The 23278-nt window shown below is 40.6% G+C and overlaps 1 protein-coding gene across 5 annotated transcripts in view; it reads right to left on the bottom strand.

The window, feature by feature from the left end:
* The window catches only part of MYRIP (myosin VIIA and Rab interacting protein), a 238508-nt gene that overhangs the window by 113725 nt on the left and 101505 nt on the right, over positions 1–23278 (bottom strand). For 4 of the 5 annotated variants that reach the window (XM_075745559.1, XM_075745553.1, XM_075745555.1 and 1 more), the window contains one exon: positions 10106–10327. In XM_075745559.1, the coding sequence (XP_075601674.1) occupies positions 10106–10327 (222 nt within the window). Of the gene's footprint in view, positions 1–10105; positions 10328–15838; positions 15951–23278 lie in introns of those variants that run through there. The other variant, XM_075745554.1, reaches the window with a different exon arrangement.

The raw sequence follows: 23278 nt of genomic DNA, 5'->3' as shown, positions 1-23278 counted from the left end.
AAAAGTGTTTTGGTTTTAGGCAGCTTTTATTTAGGCACTATGTCAAAATTCAATATTTATCTTCTGAAGCTGTTTCTGCAAAAAAAAAGATACAACAACCTGAAATGAATGGAGATGCAAACTCAAAGACAGCTTTAGGTCACAGATGGTTTTCCCCCTACGTTAACATGATTTTATTTGTGGATACAAAATAAATACAAGCGTTGTCTATTAGTTCCTGAGATAAAATGAACAAGATATTTGTCTGGACAGCTACAGAAAAAGATGCAGGTGTGATATAGGATAGGAAAGCGCATGAAACATACTTCCAGTACAGGTAACTCTGGCAGGCATTACCACTTATTTCATGATCCACAAGTGTAGGGTCATATTTTGAAAGCAGAGGGAGTGGAAAATGCAAGTGTAATTAACCCTCTAACCAGACTCCAGCAGTGCTTATCTGGAGTAAGACTTCACAAAAACCAAGGTGCAGAAACGATACACTACTACAAAAAAGTACAAGAAAGCTATACACTTAATTCTGCACACAAGTTTAGAAAACCTTGTCTTTGGCAGAAAGACAGGGCAATTGCTTTTTTCCACTTTCCTTTTTCTCCAAGTCACAGAAGCAGGATGAGTTACTGCCTGATGAAATATGTAAATGTATGATCTCATAGATTCTTACTGAAGATACTAAGCAGTAAGTGCTTCACTATCTATTTCATGTGAGAGGTGAGTCTGAAGAGTAAGAGCATAGAAGGACTTATTTATTGATGTGGTTAAGCTTTTTAAAAAATGACAAATTAAATTCTCACTTTAACTTCTTGGGTAACTCAAGAACCTCTTAAGAGGGTACTATTCGTGATTGCAAAGTGCATTAGCTAGAGGAAAGACACATTTGTCATTGCCATTCACAGCTAGTGGCTACAAGTCTGGATGATTTCCAATTTTATCACCAAGAAAAAAAAACCCCTGTGCTCTAAGGGCACCCCCACATAATTGGGCAGCTGTTGTTAACAGGATAAATCTTTTGGAGGAAAAAAAGCACTGAGGAGGCACAGAGTGTCTTTGATCCATAGGAAGTGGGATAAAAATAATATGTTTTGGCAAAAAAATCTGAATTACTTGTGGACTGTAGAAATAGTCTTTATATATGGCTTATAATGACAGAGGGGCATACAATACTGGCATAAATAGTCTTCTCTCCTTGTGAGGAGTGTATGGGAGCTAAACTGATGTGGTGATTAGCAGTTATGCTGCACTTTTATGGTGGGAGAAGACTCTTCCTTCACCGCACAGGACTCCTCTCTCGATGCTGAGTTCCTCAAATTCACCGTGGGCCCCACCAAACATGATGAACCCAGCACCTTGAAGGTCAGACTTCTCAATTAGAAAAAGCAAAGAGCATGCACATCCCTTTGGGACTGGAAAGGAACAGGTCAGAAGCTGACTGCACTCTTGGAGGTGGCAATGTCGGCGCCAGCTGGAGCAAGTGACTGATTTCTGTATTTCTTCAAAGCTTGATAGTTGCACAAATACAGAAGGAGAAAACCTGAAGACTCACCAAATGCTGAGACAAACATATATAAAGCCAATTAGCAATCTTTCATAATTGATAATTAAAAAATGTTCAATGGTACATCTACGGGAAAGTGCAGTCTGCTCTGTTTAAAGGCTACCTTCAGAGTGTTAACCAGAACATGACTTTTTGCTTTATTACATGTATTCTATGATGGGGAAAAAAGTAATAGGGCACTATAAGACTTTAGAAGTGAAATGTGATTTTTTCCTCTTAAAAACTAATTCACCATAGTTGCCATTTAATAGAGTGCAGAAAAAGAAATTCTAATGCAATGATACACAAAAATATTCTGACTTGACCCAAAAATGGAATATCTGATTAGATGAAGTTGTGAAAAACTCTGCTTACACAAGTTTTTTCTATTCAAAATAAAATTCAGTAGATTTAGTTTTAAAATGTCACTTTTTTCCAAGGGGACTTTCATGGGTACTAATTCATTGAGTGGTTTGGGTTAGAAGGGACCTTGAAGATCATCTAGTTCCAACCCCTGAAATCAATGCAATGTTGTTTAAAATAAAAAAAGTTTAACAGCTTTTTCAGATTGACACGTTTTGAAAAACATTTCCCAAACAACATTACGCTAAGAGGATTTTAGAAACCCAACCCAGAGGGGAAAAACACGAATGAGAAATCAGCCTCTGTCAGGCAAGTCAACATACAGTGGTCCTGAAGAGGATGAGGGAAGGCTGATGCTCGCCAGAGCTGAGGGATGTCCCAGCACATTCCAAGGCCAGCGGATCATGCAACGCGGCTGCGCAAGCTTGGGAGGGAGACTGTGGGGGCTGAAATGCCTGAGCAGCAAACGTCTCACCTGAATGTTACAGTTCAGCCTGATTAAAAAGCTCCTGCTCTGAAGCACAGCATCTTGAATTTCAGCTAATGTTAACACGGAACAGAGCCCAAATGTTCTCCCTTCTCAGAAAACCAAAAAGAGCTAGCTTCTGACCTTCTACAGGAGATCAGAGAAACACCCTAAGGGTCACCCAAAAGCAGGCAGCAGCACTAACTGGAGAGAAAGAGAGGACCAAACATGGGATAATCAGAGGGGTTTCCTAGATTTCCAAACTACCCACACATGTTGAGTTTATTATAATCATCAGTCCTAACAGTTGCCTCAGTGTACTCATAAGTCTTCTATAGGAGAGGTGGTGTCAGCAAGGCAAACCTCATCCTCTCTGTCAACCAAGAAAACTCCCATCACCACACATTGGAATGATCACCCTACTTGGACTGTATAGGTCCAGGAACAACTTTCTCAACTTGCAGCATGTGAAAACATCAAAACACTGGCAAGGCAGTACGAAAGGAAAGAACCACTTTCTTCTCCAGGAAGAAAGACTGCAGATTAAAAATCTGATATACTTTAAAAATGAGAATAGTAATACTACCGATATAAAGAATTAGTTGGAGTGGACTTGCTTTAGGTAGAACTGCTGCATTAATAAGGGATGCATAAATTTGACATTAAACTGAAAAATGAAGAGAGGTACAAGCATTATTGAGTCAACCACTCAGGAGTCAGAATGATAGGCTGTTTTTTGACATAACTGGTTTTTTCCTCATTCTTGGAGAAAAACCTTGGCTTGCAATCCTTTACTACTTCACATATTTGCAAATTTGAGCCCTCTAATTATACATTGCCATCTCTTGCTCTCCCTTGTTTGACAATCATGAACCCTACCATCTTCCCCGACTGCCACCAACCCAACGTAGGGGCTGTGATGGCCTACAGCCCCCCAGGTCTGCTCCTGAAATAGTGATCAGTGACAGGGTATAGAGCACTTGAAGTTCCAGTTACAGAATTGACACAAGAGAAACTCTTCCCTAAACTCTGCTTGATACTTAAGACTTCCTATCTCAGCTACTGCAAGGGGTGATGTTCTCACTTGCCACTTAAGTGCCCACACTTGCAGAATCCTGTGTATTTTTTTATTAGCTTTCAATTTGTCACCTTCACTGAAAGTCCCTCGGCTTTTGCAAAATTGAAATGCTAAGTAAGTCCAATCTATAATTTGTATGCTGCTTATTATGTCGAAAAACTGCATTACATCCTTTCACATTCCCTTGCTCCAAGTTCAGCAGTCCCAGTATTTTTGCACAATATTTACATAATACTTATTCCTACTAGGGAAAATGTTTGATAACTTCTCTTACTATGACTTGCCAAAGGTAGGTGGGGCCAAACACAGGCAAGCATTTACATATTAACATTGAAAATAAAGCCATGATATTCTATCCTCATGCATTCCCCATAAGAATCCAAGCACTTACTTTTCTGTGCTACTGCAACACACAAAGCAAAGGTTTTAACCATGCTGACTGCAGCAAAACTTCTATAATAACAGTACATTAATAATACTTAGCACTTTACAGCCATAGCATTTAACTTTTCAACCACTGACCTCCAAGAGCTCAGCATCATTAAATCCATTCCGCACATGGGGAAACCTGAGACATGGGAACTTCCCCAAGGTCACTTGACAATCAAGTGAACAGCTAAAACTGGAATCCAGAGCTCCTAAAGCACAGATCAGTCCTCCAGCACTCAGCCACATGCTCACTTCTGAGGCTACTTAAAGCTAGAAAAGATCGCCTCATTACCACTGGTATTTAGTTGGTTTAATAGACCTCTTTCCTACTCTCCTCTTCATTTCCATTTTTAGATACTTCTCTTAAAGCTGAGTGCAGCACTGCAGTCTGCTGTGTGTTATACAAGTACAGCTTTACTCTGTCTAGCAGAATTAGAATTCTTCACAGTGCATACTTCAGAAATAATTAAGACAGATCAGGATAGCAAAAAAACCAGCAGAGATCAACCTGCCAAAACAACCAGTTTGCACATTTTTCTCTTTCCTCCTCCAGCTAGGGAACAACTGAATAAACCAAAGACTGTTCCTGGCTCTTGTGCAAAATCCAAGCTATCGCCCTTGGTCTTCATGGCTACTGTGAGCAAAAGGATACGGTGTCTGCGATCCACTGCAATGCTAAAGCACGGTAAGCAGAAGGAGATCAAGAGACAGGATACAAAACAGAGAGATAGTGGTGGGAGGAGGAGGAAGAAAATTGGAATAGAGCAGCAGGCATTTTTGGAAGGAATTGCATAAATTTCTACAAGTAAATACAGCTGAGGAAAATAATTTTCACTGCTCTCTACTTAAAATTAGTAAATCCCTTAAGTACAGTATGAATGGGATCATTCAGAGGACTTTTAAAAAAAGCAGAACAAGACCTATATGGGTCCAGTGGAGACGACGTGCACATGGTAGAGCCAAAACTTTATCTTTTCTGCTATGCCACACAGCAAGTGAATGTTCCTATCCAGTTCTTTCTCAGAAGGAAAAACGCATTTCCTGGCATTTACATGACAAAGTCACAGCTTCCAAGTTCTGTAGAAGTTCTCTCTAATGTCAGACAAGAACCTCAGACAGCAGAAATATGCAACTCTCACAAAAGTATACACAAAGCTCCAAGCTGTGGCTGAGGCAGACTCCTTAAAAGATATTTCAGCTTCCTTTTACCAGATGGTTTAGCGTGCTTGAAAGCCAAACAAGACTGCTAAGCAGCATTATATCTTCATTAGATTTCCACAACTAAGTCCTGAAACCAACTGTTTTGTTACAGCCGAACGCATCAACAAACAAATCCAAGGCTCAGTTATTAACTAGGAGTACTACTTTTTCTCAAGTACCATCCCAAGGTTTGGCCAAATTTTGGTGAGATTTTTTTTTTTCCTGTAGAGACTGTAAAGAGTTTTACACTAAAACTTGCATCAGCTAAGCAGAAAAGATGTATCCTTTGGCAGGCTAAAATCACATCTGCCATCAACTTTACCATGTTTCCACAAAAATACGCTCCGTTCTGCTGACATTAAAGCACATTACAGTGAATAGGCTCTCCAAACAAAACCATCTGAAATATAACGATTTTATTTAGGACTGTTCCTGGGGCTGGCAAAGCTCCAATCTATTTGAAAGGTGTTCTGTCTGCCCACTGAGCCTCGATTTTTATTTTGTGTTGCAATTTTCATGTTATCAGAAGCATTGCTCCATTTTTACATTAGCGTTAATACAAACACATGCTAGTCAGAGACAAATGTACTGGGCACTGCAGGTAGACTAGACATGAATAAATTTTCACCAAGACTCACTGTAATAATGCATATCCAATTAACCTAATTCTAATTAATTTTCAAGTTCCAGTAAGACAATTACATTTGCTACTGATGCAAATTGTTAGGGTCTAGTTAAAATCCTACCTTTCAACGGGGCACCACAATAAACGCAAAAGAAAATGTAAAGAACATTAAAAAATAACTCTGGATTAACAGTAAATGAAGATAAATGATATTCTCTTGCTTTCTATTTTTTAAAAGCAGCAGTCAAATTGGGAGTATGAAAACAAACAAACAAAAAAGTGTAGTTCTCAAACATTCAAATAAAATTGTGCTGCAACCAACCAGTGTGACAATTTTTGGGACCCATTTTGAGCCTCTTAGAACACTACTTTGCACGAAGTCTGAGCATATGCATTAGTTAATATCATTAAGGAGAACAGGAGCAGTGCCTGGGTCTCTGTCTCTTAATAACTGTCATTGGCAAAGGACCATCAACAATGAAGCAGCTCTTATGAAGCAGAGCAATGACTTCCTGCAGGCCAGGTGATGTCCCCTTACTCACAGCATGGCTCAAGGGAGCTGAGCAAGAGGCCACTAGGTGATGAACTCTCATCATCTGAGCCAGGGTTTTTAAAACAAGCGAGAGAATCACACAGCAGATGGATGAAAGGATTAGGTGTCCAGGCTCCCACGAGACACAGAGATCTTTTGATATGCAGATAGTGAGACCAGAAGAAGGGAACCAAGAGCGTGGGGGGGATTCACGCATGATAGTCATGAAAAGCTGAGGTGGACAGCCAGATGTTTGTGTGCCTTATTTTGGATGGGTCTGTATACACTCCTCCTACAGTCCAGAAGTAAACTGTGATTGGTTTAGAAAACTTGCAAAAATATGCATTTTAATAGCTTACACTATTTTTTTTAGTAGAAGTGTTAAAATGGAAAACAGAGTATTGTTAGCAGGGTGTTCTGGGATATGGTTCCTTGAGGGCTGGAAAAGAAAAGTGGTCTCAAACAAATGGAAAGCGTGCCCTATTTCTAATAAATGAGCAAAGAACCCACCTGTCTCACACCAAAAGTGTTAATCCAGAGGGCGAAGAAACTGTGCCTAGGATCTACTTAGTCAAGAGGGCTTAAGAGGTACAGACCTCAGCAAGCTGCCCAGATTCTTATAGGTGTCTAACAAGGAGGTGTTGTACAAAGCTTTGTAAGAAACAGAAATGGACTATACACAAATTGAAAATTTGAAATTAATAATATACCATTTTATCATAACATACTTAGAAATTAAGAAGATACATATATGAGAGGAAAAAACCCTGGAATGTTAATAACAGCATCCAGAGATAAATAAAATGAAAATGCATTAGGAGAATGTGTGCTAAATCTGGAAAACTGGGAAAATGAAGAAAGGTTCTCCAGTTCCTGACAAGATCCATACAAACATTGCTGTAAAGACATCTTTGAGCATGGAGGTTCTATACTGAGCTGAATCTTGTAACTTTAAAAATACGCATTGTAACAAGAGACATGGTTTAAAGGAGCACACGCACCAAAATTTTCATTGGCTTATTGATGAGGTTACTGCTTTTGGAAGAAGCAGAGACTAACTTTTTGGCCCAATTTTCTACAAGTGCTCTATGTTTCAAATGCTGACCTGTGTATTTGCTCTCTGATAAATGTTAATGTAGATCCCTGCCTTGGAAGATGAAAACCAACTTCCACAGAATAGGTATCTCCGCTAGGATCATGTCTTGAGACACACATTCAACATGACAGATTTTCTTCAGTGTCAAGATCACTTTGGTGCCGGAATCTACCAGGAGACTATTTACAAACTGCAAAAGTTGATGCCACTGTTTTGGAGGAAGATAATGAGAAATAAGATCGCCTAAAGAAAAAGGTACAGCTCCCAGAAGGGTTTTAAATCCTCCATCGAATCCAAGTGATGTTTATGCAACGTATTGCTTTGAAAAAAATTCTAACCTTCCCCAAGTCATTGGTTCTGATTCCCACATCCTACAGGAACTTTTCAGAATTTTCACATGTAATTCACCTAATTAGAGTCTCAAGCTTTAATATATAAGGTGAACCATCTTTACAAAAAATTACGCTGAGAATGCTTTATAGCCTTTTGTACAGCAAGAAACTGCTTCTGACATCAGAGAACTGGTTGACATATTCTAAATACATACTAGAAATAAAACTCTGGATTATTCGAGCACTGCTCTAGAGCAGAGCTGAAGACCACAAACATCATTATAGGAAGTCTTAACTGTATATGTTTGTAACTTTCCAGTTCAATCAAACTCTTTCCGCACAGCAGAGAATTACATTAACACTTGTAGAACTGAGCAAAAACATATAGAGAGGGGGAGGAAAATAAAGGAGAACAAGCTGAAAATGCAGTCCTTTCTGCGATATTTCTAGCTTACTATCTATTGTGCAGTAAGACGTGCAGGTAAGCAGCAGCTAAACGCAGAACCACCTCCACTACTTGTGCTATCTTATTAAAGGAAAAAATGAAGGACATAAGAAGAGGAGCTGGGGGGAAGAAGGGGGACACACGACAGGAGATCACAGTCCATGCTCCATCTGAGAGAGAAGTCACTGAGAAAGCAACAGGAACTCACAACAGACTGATGTTTCCCCGTGTTTTTCCCTGGAAGAAATACTGACTGATAGTTTAAAAAAACCCCACACCACCCCTCAAAACAAAAAAAAAAAGCCCCCATGAAACCAGAACGCCTCAGCAGCCCCTGAGAAATGCCAGCCCATGCTTCCCCTACAGGGATTTGTCAGTCTCGCAGTCCAATCAATAAACCATATCATAAAATGATTAGCAGCAGTGTTAGTTAATTTATTCACTGAAAAATAACTCAAGCTGTTTCTCAGGTCTCATAAATAAATTTTTATAACTGAGTTACAGGTGGGTGACTGAGGGCTGCACAGGATTGTGGGTAAAACACTGACTTCAAGGGTCAAAAATAGCATTTTTATACTACACCTAAAGATTTTTCTTCTGAAATTAAATTCTTCTGAGACTTTTTTTTGTGGAGTCAGCAAAAACTATTTTAAGTGCAGTTCATCAGCATGCACAAACCTGGCTGCCTGTTCTGCTGCCCATATGGGTGAACTCAGGAGAAGTGGAAGAAAGGGATGTAATATGAAACGGTCGAATGACTAAAGTAAAAACAAGTACTGGCTCCACAGCAATCTGTGGTGCTGGAAAAGGTACTCCTGCCGTCATCCTACCTCCTCACTGGGGGAAAAGGGGTGTGTGTAGGTTTTCCAAGGTAAAAGGCAGAGAAGGAGCAGGTGCCCTGGAGAATATAGCCTCCTTTGGGTTGAAAGGCTGGTATTTGGAAACACTGCATCATCTGTCTGGGACCCCTATGATTTTAAGGCCCTGTGTCAAAGGGCACACCACTTGATTCACAGATACTGTGTGCGAGCTTAAATTTCAAGTGGGTGTTGATGGGAAACAGGTGGGAGCAATGAGTCCTTGGTCAGCACAGGAATATCATACAGCATTGGAAATGGACTCAGCTCTTGTCTTCATCCTGTGTTCTCCACTAAAGGGGAAGGCAAAGAACAAATAACCATCTTTGTCACATTGGCTCAGCTGTTCTAGTCACCAATGTTCAAAATTAAACTATGAAGAATCGGGCCATTTCATTCACCCTACTTGTCCGAGTGAAAAAGCCTTGGTGAGTGCTACACCATCACGGTTAAAGCTGCTTTTGGAACTTGGCTCACAATACAGACAAGGAGGACTATCACAGTCACCTGCCAGGGAACGGGCCCTTTGCTGCTGTTATGTGTTTGCTTGGATTTGCTTTGTTTTTCTGGTGCTATCTTTAAATGTGTTGGCTATGTTAGCCTCAAAAGGGTGAGATGGTAAATCCCTAATACCCTCTCCAAACAGAAGCCTGGCAGCATTTTCTTAACAGATGTTAAGAATTATAACAGGTTGCACTGCTATTTTCTCTGGTTATTTGCCAAAGTAAGCCCGAAGCATCCCTACCAATAAACTGGCATTTAGAAAAACACTCCAAAACACAGTCACAGCTGGATGATCTATTCACCAATATTCTTCCTTCCACTCCCCACCCATCAGTGGGATATGCTGCAAAATGATTAACTGCCTTCCCACCATCTGTGCTCAGGTTCCATTAGTAACCCAGGCATTTCAGAAGATCCCAGCCTTGTTCAAGCTAAGTCAAATTACTGCTCACTGATTCATCAGTCCAGCTAAGCAAGCCTGGAAAATGCAACAGGTAACCAAACACTCTCAGAACAAATTAACCTCTACAAAAAACAGATACTTCACGTTCTGTCCTGCCAGTGTTAACTATGGACAAATACAGGGAGAAGCTCAGGTCAGGCCACAGCTGCTTTACACAGTCTGCTGAACAATAGGCCCTTACCTTGCTTGCTGGCAGACGCTGCAAATCCAAGCCTTCTCCTTCTTCTGGTAAGAACTGCAGCTCTTGCAGATGTTGTACTTGCAGTCTTGGCACTGTCGCTTGCTGTTGATGAGAAATGTGAAAGGGGAACAGCAGCGAATACAGCAGTGCTCATTGAACTTCTGCTGCTTGGAAAGGATGCTGCACTTGTTACCCTCCTCATCCAACTTCTGCTTCATTTCACTGGAATAAAAAGCAAAAGAACAAAAATTAGACATCTTCATTTTACACTCTTCAAGTAACTTTTGCAGGTGTGAAATAAATTGCAGAAATGCATATGCTACGTCCAGAATTGTGAAGCGAAAATTCCTGTATTCCCTGGAGTCACCTGTGGCTGATCTATTTAAATTCTCTGAGTCACAAGCCAGGGCAAACAATCTCCCTTCACTCAGCTCCAGCGACACAACCCTCAGGAGAGCCAGGCCATGGCTCCAGGTACTCCAGCTGTGCAAAGCCACAGCATTATTTGAGAATTCAGGGCTGCTTTCAGAACACTTTACAAATAAAAAATCAGTCTATGAAAGTCAAAAGGTTTGGTGCGCAGTAATAAGAAGTCCTACTGATCAACAGTTTTGAAAACAAAAATGTTAAGTTTGCTTTGTTCTTACACCTGAGGCCATATTATTCTTAACAGGTCCAATTTGTCACAGAAGCTTAATCACATACTTCATTTCAGAGAGATTTGGGTGTTTTACTAGTTTTTTACTAGTTAGGACCAATACTGAGCCAACTGTTTGTGAAAGTGTTTGCAGACCCCCTAAAGTTTTCTGTATTCCAGCAGAAGAGATAATTTATTAAAAAAATAACATAAATCGTGTGTGTGTGGTATTCAGTAATTTGCTATCTCTCATTTTACATTGATTTCTATATTTTAAAAATTAGGCAATATATTCCACAATGTGAGTAATAAAAAACATCCAGAAGGAACGGTTGTGTAATTAGACAAGTCTGAAAACTCATGGTACAATTTCTGGCATGTACAAATAGGCTATACATTAAGAGAAAAAAAATATCATGAAAACTATGTTAAATAAAAGCTTACAGAACAGTATGCACATACATATATTCATTCTTTCCATTTCTCAGTATTAGTGATGGCTATCTTATTATTTCCCATTGCTGTTAAGAACCACATATAAGACTAGACTAACACAAAAGTCTAAACAAAATTTAAAGAGATAGACGAAGTTGCAGGAAGACAGAGTCATGACATGCTGACTTACACTTTAAATTAATGCTTAAATATGTTGCTACAGGAAAAAAAGAATACACTTATTGCATACTTATTCAGGAACTCAACCGAGATCGTCTATAAGCATCGTTATGAGCCAAGCCTAGAATGCTAAAAAGACTTGCATTGCTAGGCTATACATCATCTCATTTGCCATTTCTGCCTCAGATTCATAACTCAAAAGCAGCCTATTTTACGAAAGTCTGACAGGTCAATTCTAAACCTCAAGTCTAAAAGGCAATTAAGGCAGTGATCTACAGCATATAATTTTTGAACTTGCACATACATCATATTTAACCATATTCCAGATACACACCTTTTCTAAATTTAAAACTTCAAAACAATGTACGTTTCTGCTTTTTGTCACCTGTACAAAGATTTGGCTATCTTAGACCAGCTGCTCAAACCCAAGTAAATACTCTTTGGAGTTTCAAGTAAATAATCTTTCTTTATGATTTTTGTCCAGATGGCAATAGTCACTTGTTTTTCCACATTTTTACACAATGTTAAAGATGAAAAAGGTAAAGGATTATCATGTCAGAAAGGAAATGTCTGAATTATACAAGTCAAACTGACTTCCTTGTGTAAACAGATAGAACTACCCCACCGATTAAATGGGCTGGTTAGACTAGTTTGTCTCAGCCCCATTCCTCCCTCCTACCATGGTACCACATGGACAACCTTTCTAGGGGAACAGGACAAGAAGTGAGCTGTTCCCCACACCACTTCTCCAACCCCAGCACACACCCTGCACCACTGCAATGGAGAAAGACAGAGCAACACTTCTGCACAGGAGGTCAGGTGGGAACGGCAGGTCCCAGGAGAGAAGCTGGCGAAAGTAAGGGCTATACGATACAAGGAAGATTTCTGGCATGGAGAAGAAATGGCAGCAGCCCAAGATGCTGCAATCTTTGCTTCAGGCTAGAGACCCCAGGCAGCAGATGCTGGCCTCCCTGTAAGGTGAGAAGAGCCAAGGAGTCGAGGTCAGCAGGAGCAACGAAGGAAAAGATTTTTGTCCTCACGCAGCTCTATTATCTCCCAGAATTAGTAACACTGATATTTGGTAGTATCAGCCTGCACACTCAACAGTGGCATGCTCAATGGCATTTTGAACCCTCATTAGGGCTCTTATGCACAATACCAAGATGAACCACAGAAGCAAAGCCACCTATTAAAGCGCTACAATAAAGCTTGCACAATATAAAACCAGGCAGTTCACAACAGAGCTAATAAAGCCTGATACCTAGAGAAAGCAGAGCACACACTGAAGCCTTTTCATCAGTACAGGCATTAATTACATCTGTCCTCTGTCTGGCTGCCAACATTCATTACAGTGGTAGAACCTTAATATCATTAAGGCATCTGCCTCACTGTTAAATAGGACTAAAATTGGCCAACAGATTCAAAAAGTCAATAGGATAGGGCTGTACAGGCTGGCAGAGAGCGGGCATGACAGAAAGACTCATTTCCACAGGAAACCAGGCAGAACAGAAAAGAAAGCAATGCACATCCCTCGACGGCTGTAACAAATTAAGGCCCTGATGCACTACCTGCCAAAGGCTATTCTAGTTTCTATCAGGAGTCAAATGGCAAAAGGGATTGGCAACAGGACTTGTCAGCTGAAGCCAAAAGGCTACTCTCCACACAATTTCCTTTGGAAGTAAAAAATGGGTTTCCTGTGAAGTGCTGCACAACACTGGTAGGGAACTGAATCTGCCTAGTTTGAGGAAAATGACATAGTCAAAGGGAAAAGTAGGCTCTGGTTTACTCCCAGCAATACTGAGAAAACCTCACTTGCACCTGACTTCAGCTGGATGATTACTGTAAGCAGGATGGTTAATGTGAGCTCCAGTCTCAATACACTGAGAAAGTTTGTAGCGCCAGAATTCAGGAGGTACAAATTGAAGTCGGAGGCATTCCGAGTTTGAAAGTCTCAGACTTTATCTTCAGGATGTTAGAACGGCTTGGAACAAGACGACTGTAACAATGGTCTATGGAAAGGAGCACAGTCAACACCGCTGATCCTGTCTGTCATACAGTGAAACTCGCCTCCAAAAGGATGACAGTCACCTGTGCAGGAGCTGACGATTTCCAAGAGGCAGGTCAAACCACACGGCCATCCCAAACATTCCCCCTTCCTCTCTATGCCACACTGTTTCCCTCAACGAAACACAGATGAGGAAGATGGGACAGAGAAAAGAGGGAGAATGTGTGTGCACTCACGTGCACTTACTTCCCCCCCAGCATTACATGGTGTTCCCTCCTTGGGGAAGTATTTATAACTATACATATTATATGTATGCAAATAAAACAAGCAACAAAAAAGATTCTGCACACAAAAAAAAATCCCTTTAGGGGAAAGGACGGAAGAGTGGGAAGCACAAATGACAGCATTTATTCACATCACTTAAGTCAAAACTGACGATGCTCTGCTATTATGGTTATGTGTAACATAGTAATAAGGATCTGCGGAGAAGAGAACTCCTGCTGTTTGAATGAATCTGAGATTGGATTTAATTTTCTTTTTCGAGTGGCTGCATTTCCTTGATTGCCTATAAATACAAAAGAAGCAAAGAATACTCAACTAGATATCCAACATGTCTGTCACCAAGACTAATTCTGTCTAAGAACACTTTATTGAACTGTAAGTTCCAAAAAATACAGATGCATATTTAGATTTTTTCCAGAGGCTTGTATTAATTAATCTGCAACAGTTTGCATAATAAATACATCATTAATTTCAGTCAACGTTTTGGGTGATAGAGTCCTGGCATGTAATCCCACACAAAGTCAGGTTAGGAGTACTTCCTAGCATAATGCTTTGGATGTAGGATTTGCTATTATATTCTGAGGGTGCATAGTCATATTCCCCTCTTCACCCACCACATTTTTTGTTGCCTTTTTTTTTAAAAAAATTTAAATACCTTTCATTGTCATGGTTTATTTCTTTACGTCTTAAAGGATTTTAACTGAATTTGTGAGAAGTGCAATATTTTGCTGTGCTGGTTTGTGCAGTGGTTTACAGACGATACAGTAGGTTAGGTACCATGTTATGCTGAAGGCAGGTACCGCACAGCACATTGCAAGGGAGGACACTGCTGAAATGCGGCTGGTGGTGAGTTGTGCAGACACACAGCACGTCTCATTGCATGACTGCTCCTCAACAGCTGCGCAACAGCCCCTCTGAAGTACCGTGTCTGGTAAGGCATCTTTGGACTCTATGAATTGGCAGCCCCTTCTGTTTCTACAAATAACACTGCTTCAGACTTGTAAATGTAGGACAAAACTTGGCAAAATTGAAGCTACAGGACTGTTTTCCTTGCTCTTCACTGCCACCAATTCACAGTGATTTGTCCAAAGTCACCAGCTTTTCACATGCTTTGGTTTATCTGTTGTACAATAGCAGTAACAGTCAAACTCAAAATGGCAATAACAAACCTGTTCAATCTCTCTATATATAGATTAAGTATATATGAAACACCTTCACAGCTTCTTTCATTTAGTGACCATATAGTCCTCTCCACTGCTGTATATTTACAACTAATATTCAAAGTAAATGACCCTCAACCTTTTTTTTTTTCCTCCACCAGATCTGATTACCTTATCTACACAAAATTCTGTTTCAAGTCACTTGTACAGTATACAGCTAACTGAGTTCCTATTTATGAGCAAGCAGGATAAGGTGTATTCGGTGCAGGACTGTAATACCGAATGCTCTGTTGGTGCTCCAGACAGACCTATTTGGGTGGGATTCAACACAATTGAGGCATTTTCCCTGTGTGATTGCAACAGTCTCAGCTGCAAAAACAGGCTGGCAGGTTCAAATGTAATTCTTCAATGTTTGCCTGAACAATGCCTTCTCCCCTAATAAATTTCTTTAAAACAATTGGTTATTGTATATAATAGCACCTCCTGAATACAGAAATACAACCTGGTTTGAGAAAAGCTTTTCTGCTTTTTATCCCAAACCCTCTTTTATAAAAAAAGTTAGCTTTTTTCTTTTTAACTAGCAGTGTAATAAGGATGTTTGTTGTTTCTCTGAGCTACAATTTGATATTCACAAAGCTCAAAGGCTGTAATTATTCTATATTTTAATAAGTAAGTGAAACAAATCCTAGACGGGCCTGTATGCTTCCTCCCCAGAGGCATTACTGTGATTACATACGCAAGGCCTGGGGGCAGGTGGAGCTATAACCTCAGACTGCAAAGTCAACAGTAATACACATGCTGGCAGTGTTCCATAGTAAGGTAATACTGCGAGGTTTAAAAAAAGCTGGAAAGAAGCCTATGATGTGTTTGAGAAACAGGTTAAAAAAAAATAATTCACTATTATATGTATAGGGTTAGGATGATCAAAGTCCAAGCTTCTCCATTGGGGGCAGCAGTGGAAGGGAGTTCATAAAACAGCAGGACCGAAGGCTGTGGTCAGCTATATTATAATAAAAAAAGCTAAGAAAACCTACCTGGTTTCCATATAACAAGGAGAACAGTTCCTGGTAGAAACCTGACAGTTGGCTTGCTTCAGCCAGTGATTTGGGCAGCAGAGCTACCATGCCTTTTTTTTCTCCAACAGATCAGCATTTGAAACATTTGCCTGGGATGTGGAAGATTAATTTAAGTCTCTGCTCTATTCAAAGGAGACTTAACATCCGCACTACCACCAACTTAGATGTCAGGTTGAATGGCCTCCTCAGGCATTGTCCTTCATCATCTTTGTTAAGATTACTATTATTTACAAATATTCACTGGAGCACAGAGCAAGACAGAAACGTAACCAAGCAGCCAAGGCACTGACAAAGCCAGTACACCTTGCTTTAGCCTTGCCTTAGAAAACCTTTAGGTATTCCACAGGCAGCAGTACATCACCAGTGGTTGGCATGGGAGGTGGGAGATGAGGTGAGGTGTGTGCCCAGCGGGTTTTGTTCAAAAGTCCAGTTTTGGGAAGACTCTCCAATTACCCCGTAAAAAGTAGCCTCGCACAGAGGCATTTATGGGAAAGCAATGGGACCATTACCATTGGCAGCAGCAGAGACAGTCCTTTGGAAAGGATGCAACATGTGTTAGTCAGCTACAATGCAGCACACCAAGCTCCAAGACAGAGTCTGTATAAGCAAGTCTGTCTGCCAGGCTCCCCGAAACCCAGCTCTCTGCACTTCTCTGAGGGAATATCTCCAACTATCAGGCTGTAGCCAGCTCACGCTCGCCTCATACTGGTCTCCATTTCAGACCGGCACCTGCCAGTTTAAAGGCAAAGTCCAGCTTGGTGTTGCTATCATCCAAGAAAGCAACATTTGCTCTGTTGCTTTCTTGGATGATAGAAAAATACAAATTTTCCTACTGTTTAACAACCTTTTACCTTTCCCAAGAGAGAGTAACAGTTAAATCTATTCTAGTTGCCTGCACAGGAAAAGAGGAAAATGGAGGGACAATGTTCCTAGAAGTTACCAAAAAAAAAAGTAAAAAAAAAAAAAGTCCCTCTTCCTTCACATCACTCCCTCCTGCTGAACAGAGGAGCAGCGCTTTGACCACAAGTTATCAAAGACAGGAAGAAACTTTCTCCTTCAGTACTCCAGATGAGGTCTTCTGTTTCCAGTTCTCTTAATTCAAATTACATCTATTTCATAAAATAAGCTACATTTTATCCACCTGGAATTGGAGCCTTTTGTCCTTCAAAGACTAGTGAGCAGGCAGCATACACTGCAAAGTGCTTTTTTTAGGGGAGCAGTGTTCTGCTCCACTGTGTAACTGGTTGTGTCTCTTCTCTGCATTTGTTTGCGCTACCTCACCTCTAAGAGTAGATTTAGAGTAGTCCATGAAGATCACCAATTTGTTTTAAAACTGGTTTTAATCTTAGTTTGACTACTATTAAGAGCCTTAAGACACTTTTTCCCTCCACAGGAGAGAATGGCTTCAGACACTCTTCTGGCCAGGCACCCTTCATACTCACCTAGCATGTACAAGCTACTGCGACATTTTGCTTAGCATGAGATCGGGTTTTCTACATAGTCTGGGGAGCAGATGAACAAGTTCTGATGTGCCTGTTCCCAGCCTTTCAGAGAAGCCATTTCCACCAACTGCACCTCGTGTTTTTCCACTCCCACAGTCGGTCCAAGCCTGGTCTGTTGGGATTGGAGTTCCTTAGGATACAGATTTCAGCTGAAAACACAAGTTTCACCAATGCCCTCTAAGCCACAATGTTGGAGGACAAAGGACTTTTCCTATTCAGAGGCCAAAGTGTACACAGTATTCCCATCTCTGCTCTCCTTAGACCTGCCAGATGTGCACCAGAGGCTGGGGTGGGGGTAAAAGTCCTTTAATCTCTGCAGAACCTGACAGTCTTTTACTCCTTGGCTACTAGCAGAATGAGGAGTCACAGGCTGACTGAAATTTCTCTCCCATTCGTGTTCTCAATTTTGTGTTCAAGGTCCCAGATTGCGATTACTAGAAGTGGTTCCCACCTCTGCCCTTGATTCCTCTTCTCCTTCTCCCAACTTCTCCTTCTCCCAACGTCTCCTCCTCCCAGAAGCGGACCAACTAGGTTAGTGCAATGCTTCTAAATTTAGGGAAAACACTCATCTGAAGGTTTACAGCCTCTCTCAAATCATTGCCCAGGAGTTACCTAGCCAAAGCTGCCAAGAAGACCTGCTCACCATTTCATCCCTTCCATGCCTCTATGCACCAAACTGTGGCACAGTGCAAATAGTGATGAAGCTATACGCTGACAGGATCATATATCTTTCCCCCTTGCTATATAAAGTAAGAACCAAATTCTCCCAGCAGGCATATGCCTCTATCATTATTTACTCTCTAAAGGTTCAGTGCTCATTTCTTTTAGCTGCCTCTTCTCAGGCGGTTTATTCTCCATCAGGACGGGCATCTAATACAACTCTCTAATCCCAGGCAGTGCTACACTATCACCACCCGCACCTATTGCTTGTCTTGGGTCTTTGCTGAATTGTCCCCGGTGAAACTCTACTTGCCTCTCTTTAAAAAAGCAGAGCACAGGATAGTACTGTTTCCCTTTACAGCAAATGCCAAGTTAATTCATTATCTTAAAATGATGGCTTTTTTCCTAGGCTCCTATCAACACAGTCACAATTGTGCCTCATGCTATATTGAGCACTTAGTACGTCTATTAGTATTCTACACATTGCTGGTGCTGTCAAAAAGCCATGCTAGTACACATGCAAACACACTGCTTGCAGTTAGGGACCCTTCGAGGAACACACATCACTTTAATCTGTGCAGAGAGATACCGATCCAGCAGCAAGCAGCTGACTTTTAGGGAGGATTAAACAGCAGGGAGCGCACCATAAATGTGTGTGTGTTGTGAGGGGGGGAGGAATGGATATGGGACACCTCATCATTCAAGCACTAAGAGGCTCATAAATAGTTATGAGTAAGTCATGTGTATCAAAAATCAGGAAGATGAATATTTTGCAGACCAATTATTCCAACTGCAGCTGTATTCTTTTATCTAAGATCATACTAGTATCCCTTTTAGGGGGTTTTCTCTTCAGCTTTTAATTTCTATAAAATTAAATGTCTTTAAAATTAGTGCATATTCCTATCAAATCTTCCTTTTTAATTTTTATTTCCCTCTCTTCAAAAGTAGGAGCAAATGATGGTGCTGCATATATTCTGATGATCTTGTCCCATTAAATTCTTTACAATTGTTGTCTGTCTTGCCCTTTCGCTGCTGAACTCAAAAGGCCTAAGATGAGATCTGAATGAGACTACTGCGTGTTCAGATCGAACACTATGTCCACAGCACGCACCACGTGGCTACCAACGGTATGAACCCTGTGCAGGAAACAGCAACAGAAGGAGACATACAAAAGGTGAGCTGACTGGCATACAACCTCAATGCCATCAGAAGTCTCATAGGATAGCATAGTATTTAGGAGCTTAGGATAACTTACTTCTATGTTTAGTTAAGGTTAAGTGAGGTACAAGAATAAAAACCTATTTAGGTATGTTTTTAAACAAGCCTTTGCAACAACAATGTGGAGACTAAATGAACTCCGTATTACCCTACTGACATAACCCATCTGCCTTGACTGATGTTCCTTGGAACTGAATAAATTAACACTAAAAGACAGATGTATACCCTACCTTTAAAAAATAGTTATTCTTCTACAACCTGAGGCAGCACTGTAAAAAATAGTCAGTTACCTGCATAAAAAAGTATCATGGATTCTGAGAACAATCTCTAAAAACAAAAAAATCCAGCACAGTGGAAACACTGTTGTTGTTTTGTTTGTTTGTTTGGGTTTTTTTACATTTGCAAACACTTCTGATAGTGGGTAAAGAATTACACTAATACCTTCATATATCTTACTAAATACCATAAAATAAAGACGTGAAGACCAACCTGTAGAAGCTTTGTGCTAATCACAGTTGAACCAGTTAAACCGCTAGTAGAACTAGTAAGATGCCAGCATACTCAATGCTTTCTCTTAAAAAAAATGCGTATCAGGCACTGCACTTGCTAGAGAGAGAACAGATTCAGTCAGCACCTAGACAAGTTGTGGTTCACTTGCCCCAGACCAGTACCTTGCTTGTCATACCAGGCTCTATCCTAATCTGTTAACAATTTCTTGCTCAGCTGAAGCCGTTTCACAAAATGAACGATTCGTGCTGTGTTACGCTATAGACACCACACTAGAGGCTCTTAAGGGAAGTTTCCTTTTCTGTTGCTGGCACAAACACTGTCAATCAATGTCTATCATCAGTTGGAAATGACTGACATGTCAGAATGTAGATAAATGAAATACATAATATACTGGTATTATTTTAAATTCCTCCTTCTCACTTTGTAAACCTGTAAATTGTCAAGAGACATATTTAACTCCATTTTCTTTTGTCATATTGGATATCACAGGAGCACAGAATGTGCACCACATTTAACTGATAGGCTTTGAAATCTTCTGCAGGCAAGTGGAGCAGCAAGGGAGAAGCAGGTCTTGAATTTTAGAGCAGGCATTCTGGGGAGCTCTGGGGACACTGGAAATCTCCACAGGAAAGCTGAAATGATCTTTTCCAAGAAGCAGTGCTGCAAGTATGGACTCCTTTGCCCTCCTGTTCTAATACTGCCACATGGAACATGTGAAAATAAATCTGGGGTTTAATATACTTTTCTTCACTCTTTCTTTTCATCTGCCCTCTTTTCTCAGTTAGAGACTGCTCTGCAAGCAGGTGGGGTGTTCTGAGGTGAAATACTTCACCAGTATTGGGGACAAGCACTTCTGCTGCAGGTGCAGGACCTTCTGGTTAAATCCTGGGTTTAACTGATCCATTGAAAAGGGCCAAAAGGTGTGCTTCCATGCTGGACATCAACCACAAGCGATGATAAGCTAAAAACTTTTCTCCCTTTCTCACTATTACATCCATACTGAACCACTGACCACTACTATCGGAGCCTATGCATCCAGACAGTTTTCATCCACTTTATAATTTCACCTGCATATGCCTTAGCCCTGCAATGTGACAAAACAGTAAGCTTTGATTAATATTTACGTTAGCATTTTGTGACACTTTCCCCTTAGATTACCAGCCTGGTTTCGGCTGAGATAGAGTTAATTTTCTTTCTAGTAGCTGATACAGTGCTGTGTTTTGGGTTTAGTATGAAATAATGCTGATAACACACTGATGGTTTTACTTGTTGCTAGGTAATTGTAGTGCTTACACTTAGTAAAGGACTTTTCAGCTTCCCATGCCCTGCCAGGTGCACAAGAAGTGGGAGCGCACAGCCAGGACAGCTGAGCCAGACTGGCCAAAGGGATATTCCATTCCATATGACGTCATGCTCCATATATAACTGGGGAAGCTAGCCAGGAGGCAGCATAGCTGCTCAGAAACAGACTGGGCATGGGGTTTTGGGTTTTTTTCCCCTTCTGCATGTGGTGAGCAATTGCATTTGTGCATCACCTGTTTTATATATATAATTGTTTTATTACTATTATTGTTATTACTATTATCATTACTGTTCTCTTCCTTTGTTATACTATTAAACTGTCTTTATTACAACCCACAAACTGCTTTTTTCCCACTCTCCTCCCTATCCCTGGAGGGGGGTGAGCGAGCAGCTCTGTCATGCTTAGTTACCAGCTGGGGCTAAACCACAACAATTACAAACATGTAATACTTTAGGTTGTACTACCCTATCAAACATCCCACCAGCACAGCTAAACATCAACACAGTTCTACCACCTTTCTTATATGCCTTCCCTGATTTTTTCTTCCCCACATGTGATAGTGGTTTATAGTTTTATAAACATTTGCTACAGTCCCCTCTATCTCATTTCCTCTCAATAAATGGCATTTTGATGTCCCTGAAGCATATTTCTCATTGCCTGTCTGGTATCTTTCTATAACTCATATGTCAATGTTTCTTGCCTCTTTTTTTAGCTAGTTATAGTAGAATTTTATCTTTCAATGTCCTTTCCAAACAATTTCCAGAAATATTAAGAAGTCTATAGAATTGTGCTGAATCAACAGCATTGATAACTACTTACCGTGAGTAGTTTATTTGACCTGATAAACCCCACAGCCTAACAGCTTTTTATTCCCTACCATCTACTAAGGATTATCCTACATATTAAGCAGCCAAAGTGTAGTTCTGAAAGTCTCTAATATGTTATTTCAGTATCAGTATGTCTCTATTCACCATTTTGTAGCTCAGAATAGCACATTTTGTCACATATTTAATCCTGTCTTTTTTCTCCTTGTTGTACCAAGTGGAAAAAAAATAGTTTAACAGAATTAATTCTCAGGTGCATCTAATTTTAAAGGGATGAAAACTGAATTCCTGGCCATATTGACCAACTTCCTCCAAGCATTTCATTGTGTATTCATGATCAGTAGAGGAAAGCAAAGTATTCATCAAACGCTGGCACACTTGTAGGATTTATCAGCACTCTCTCCTCCTATTTGTCACACTCTGTGCCTCTCCTGATGCCTCTCTCATTGGAGAATTTCATGTTTCTCCTGTCAGGTCCTGACTTTCAGCAGAAGGTCATCTGGATTTAATGACCTTTTTTATCCCTTTTGGTCATACCTGAAGAAGGATAAATACAGAGAAGCATTCTTAAGAATAAACCATTGTTCAATTCAGACCAAAAATACTTAGTGAAAAATATTTTTTATATGTACATACTCTTCCATCACATTTACATGCAATACCTTCTTTGCATCACTGGTGGCATCTGTGAATCTACCTTCCTTAGGAATACAATTTTATGCCCATATCAACTTGAAAAAGTTTCCTTTAAGAATAGAAACACTCCTACTACATTAAACAGTTCTTTTCCCAGTGCTCCTTTCACAGTGCCATCTGGCTTGACCTTATAAAACACAATTCATAGCCTGGCTAGAGTACAGCAGGAGACTAACTCAGACATCAGCCCTGAAAATCTCTCAAGTATTCGCTGAGTCATCCTTCCCTCTTCCTGGCTGGACTTCAGCAACACAAACCTACAAAGATTTGCACTAGAATCACTGTTGTTACCAAGTTACTATTACCTACTTCCCTTACGAGAAAATGAAGGGAGTCTTCCTCGACCCTTCCCACAGAACACGCAGCAGAATAAACAAGAGCAGGCAGCAGAATAAACAGCAGAGCTCGCTAAGGAAGCGGGTTTCACAGCCTGACAAGTCTGAGTGTGTGTGGCTAGAAAAAAACAGCACAAAGACGCTCATCCCACTTCGCATACAGTCAAGATGAGTAATGCTTCATACATGAAGGCCTTCTGCCTGGTGAGGTTGGCTTTCCAAACTTCCCTGTCCTGACCATTGTATTCCCAGGAGAGCGAGCGGCTGCCGCTCCAGAACCCAGGCGGGACAGGAACACTGCAAGAGCCATGTCCTTCACAAGCATGGGGAATGAAAAACAGACAAATCTG

The sequence above is a fragment of the Balearica regulorum genome, chromosome 2 (assembly GCF_011004875.1).
Source record: "Balearica regulorum gibbericeps isolate bBalReg1 chromosome 2, bBalReg1.pri, whole genome shotgun sequence".
Lineage (NCBI taxonomy): Eukaryota > Metazoa > Chordata > Aves > Gruiformes > Gruidae > Balearica > Balearica regulorum.
Note: the sequence above shows the minus strand (reverse complement) of the source record. Positions and strands in the feature narration are given on the sequence as shown.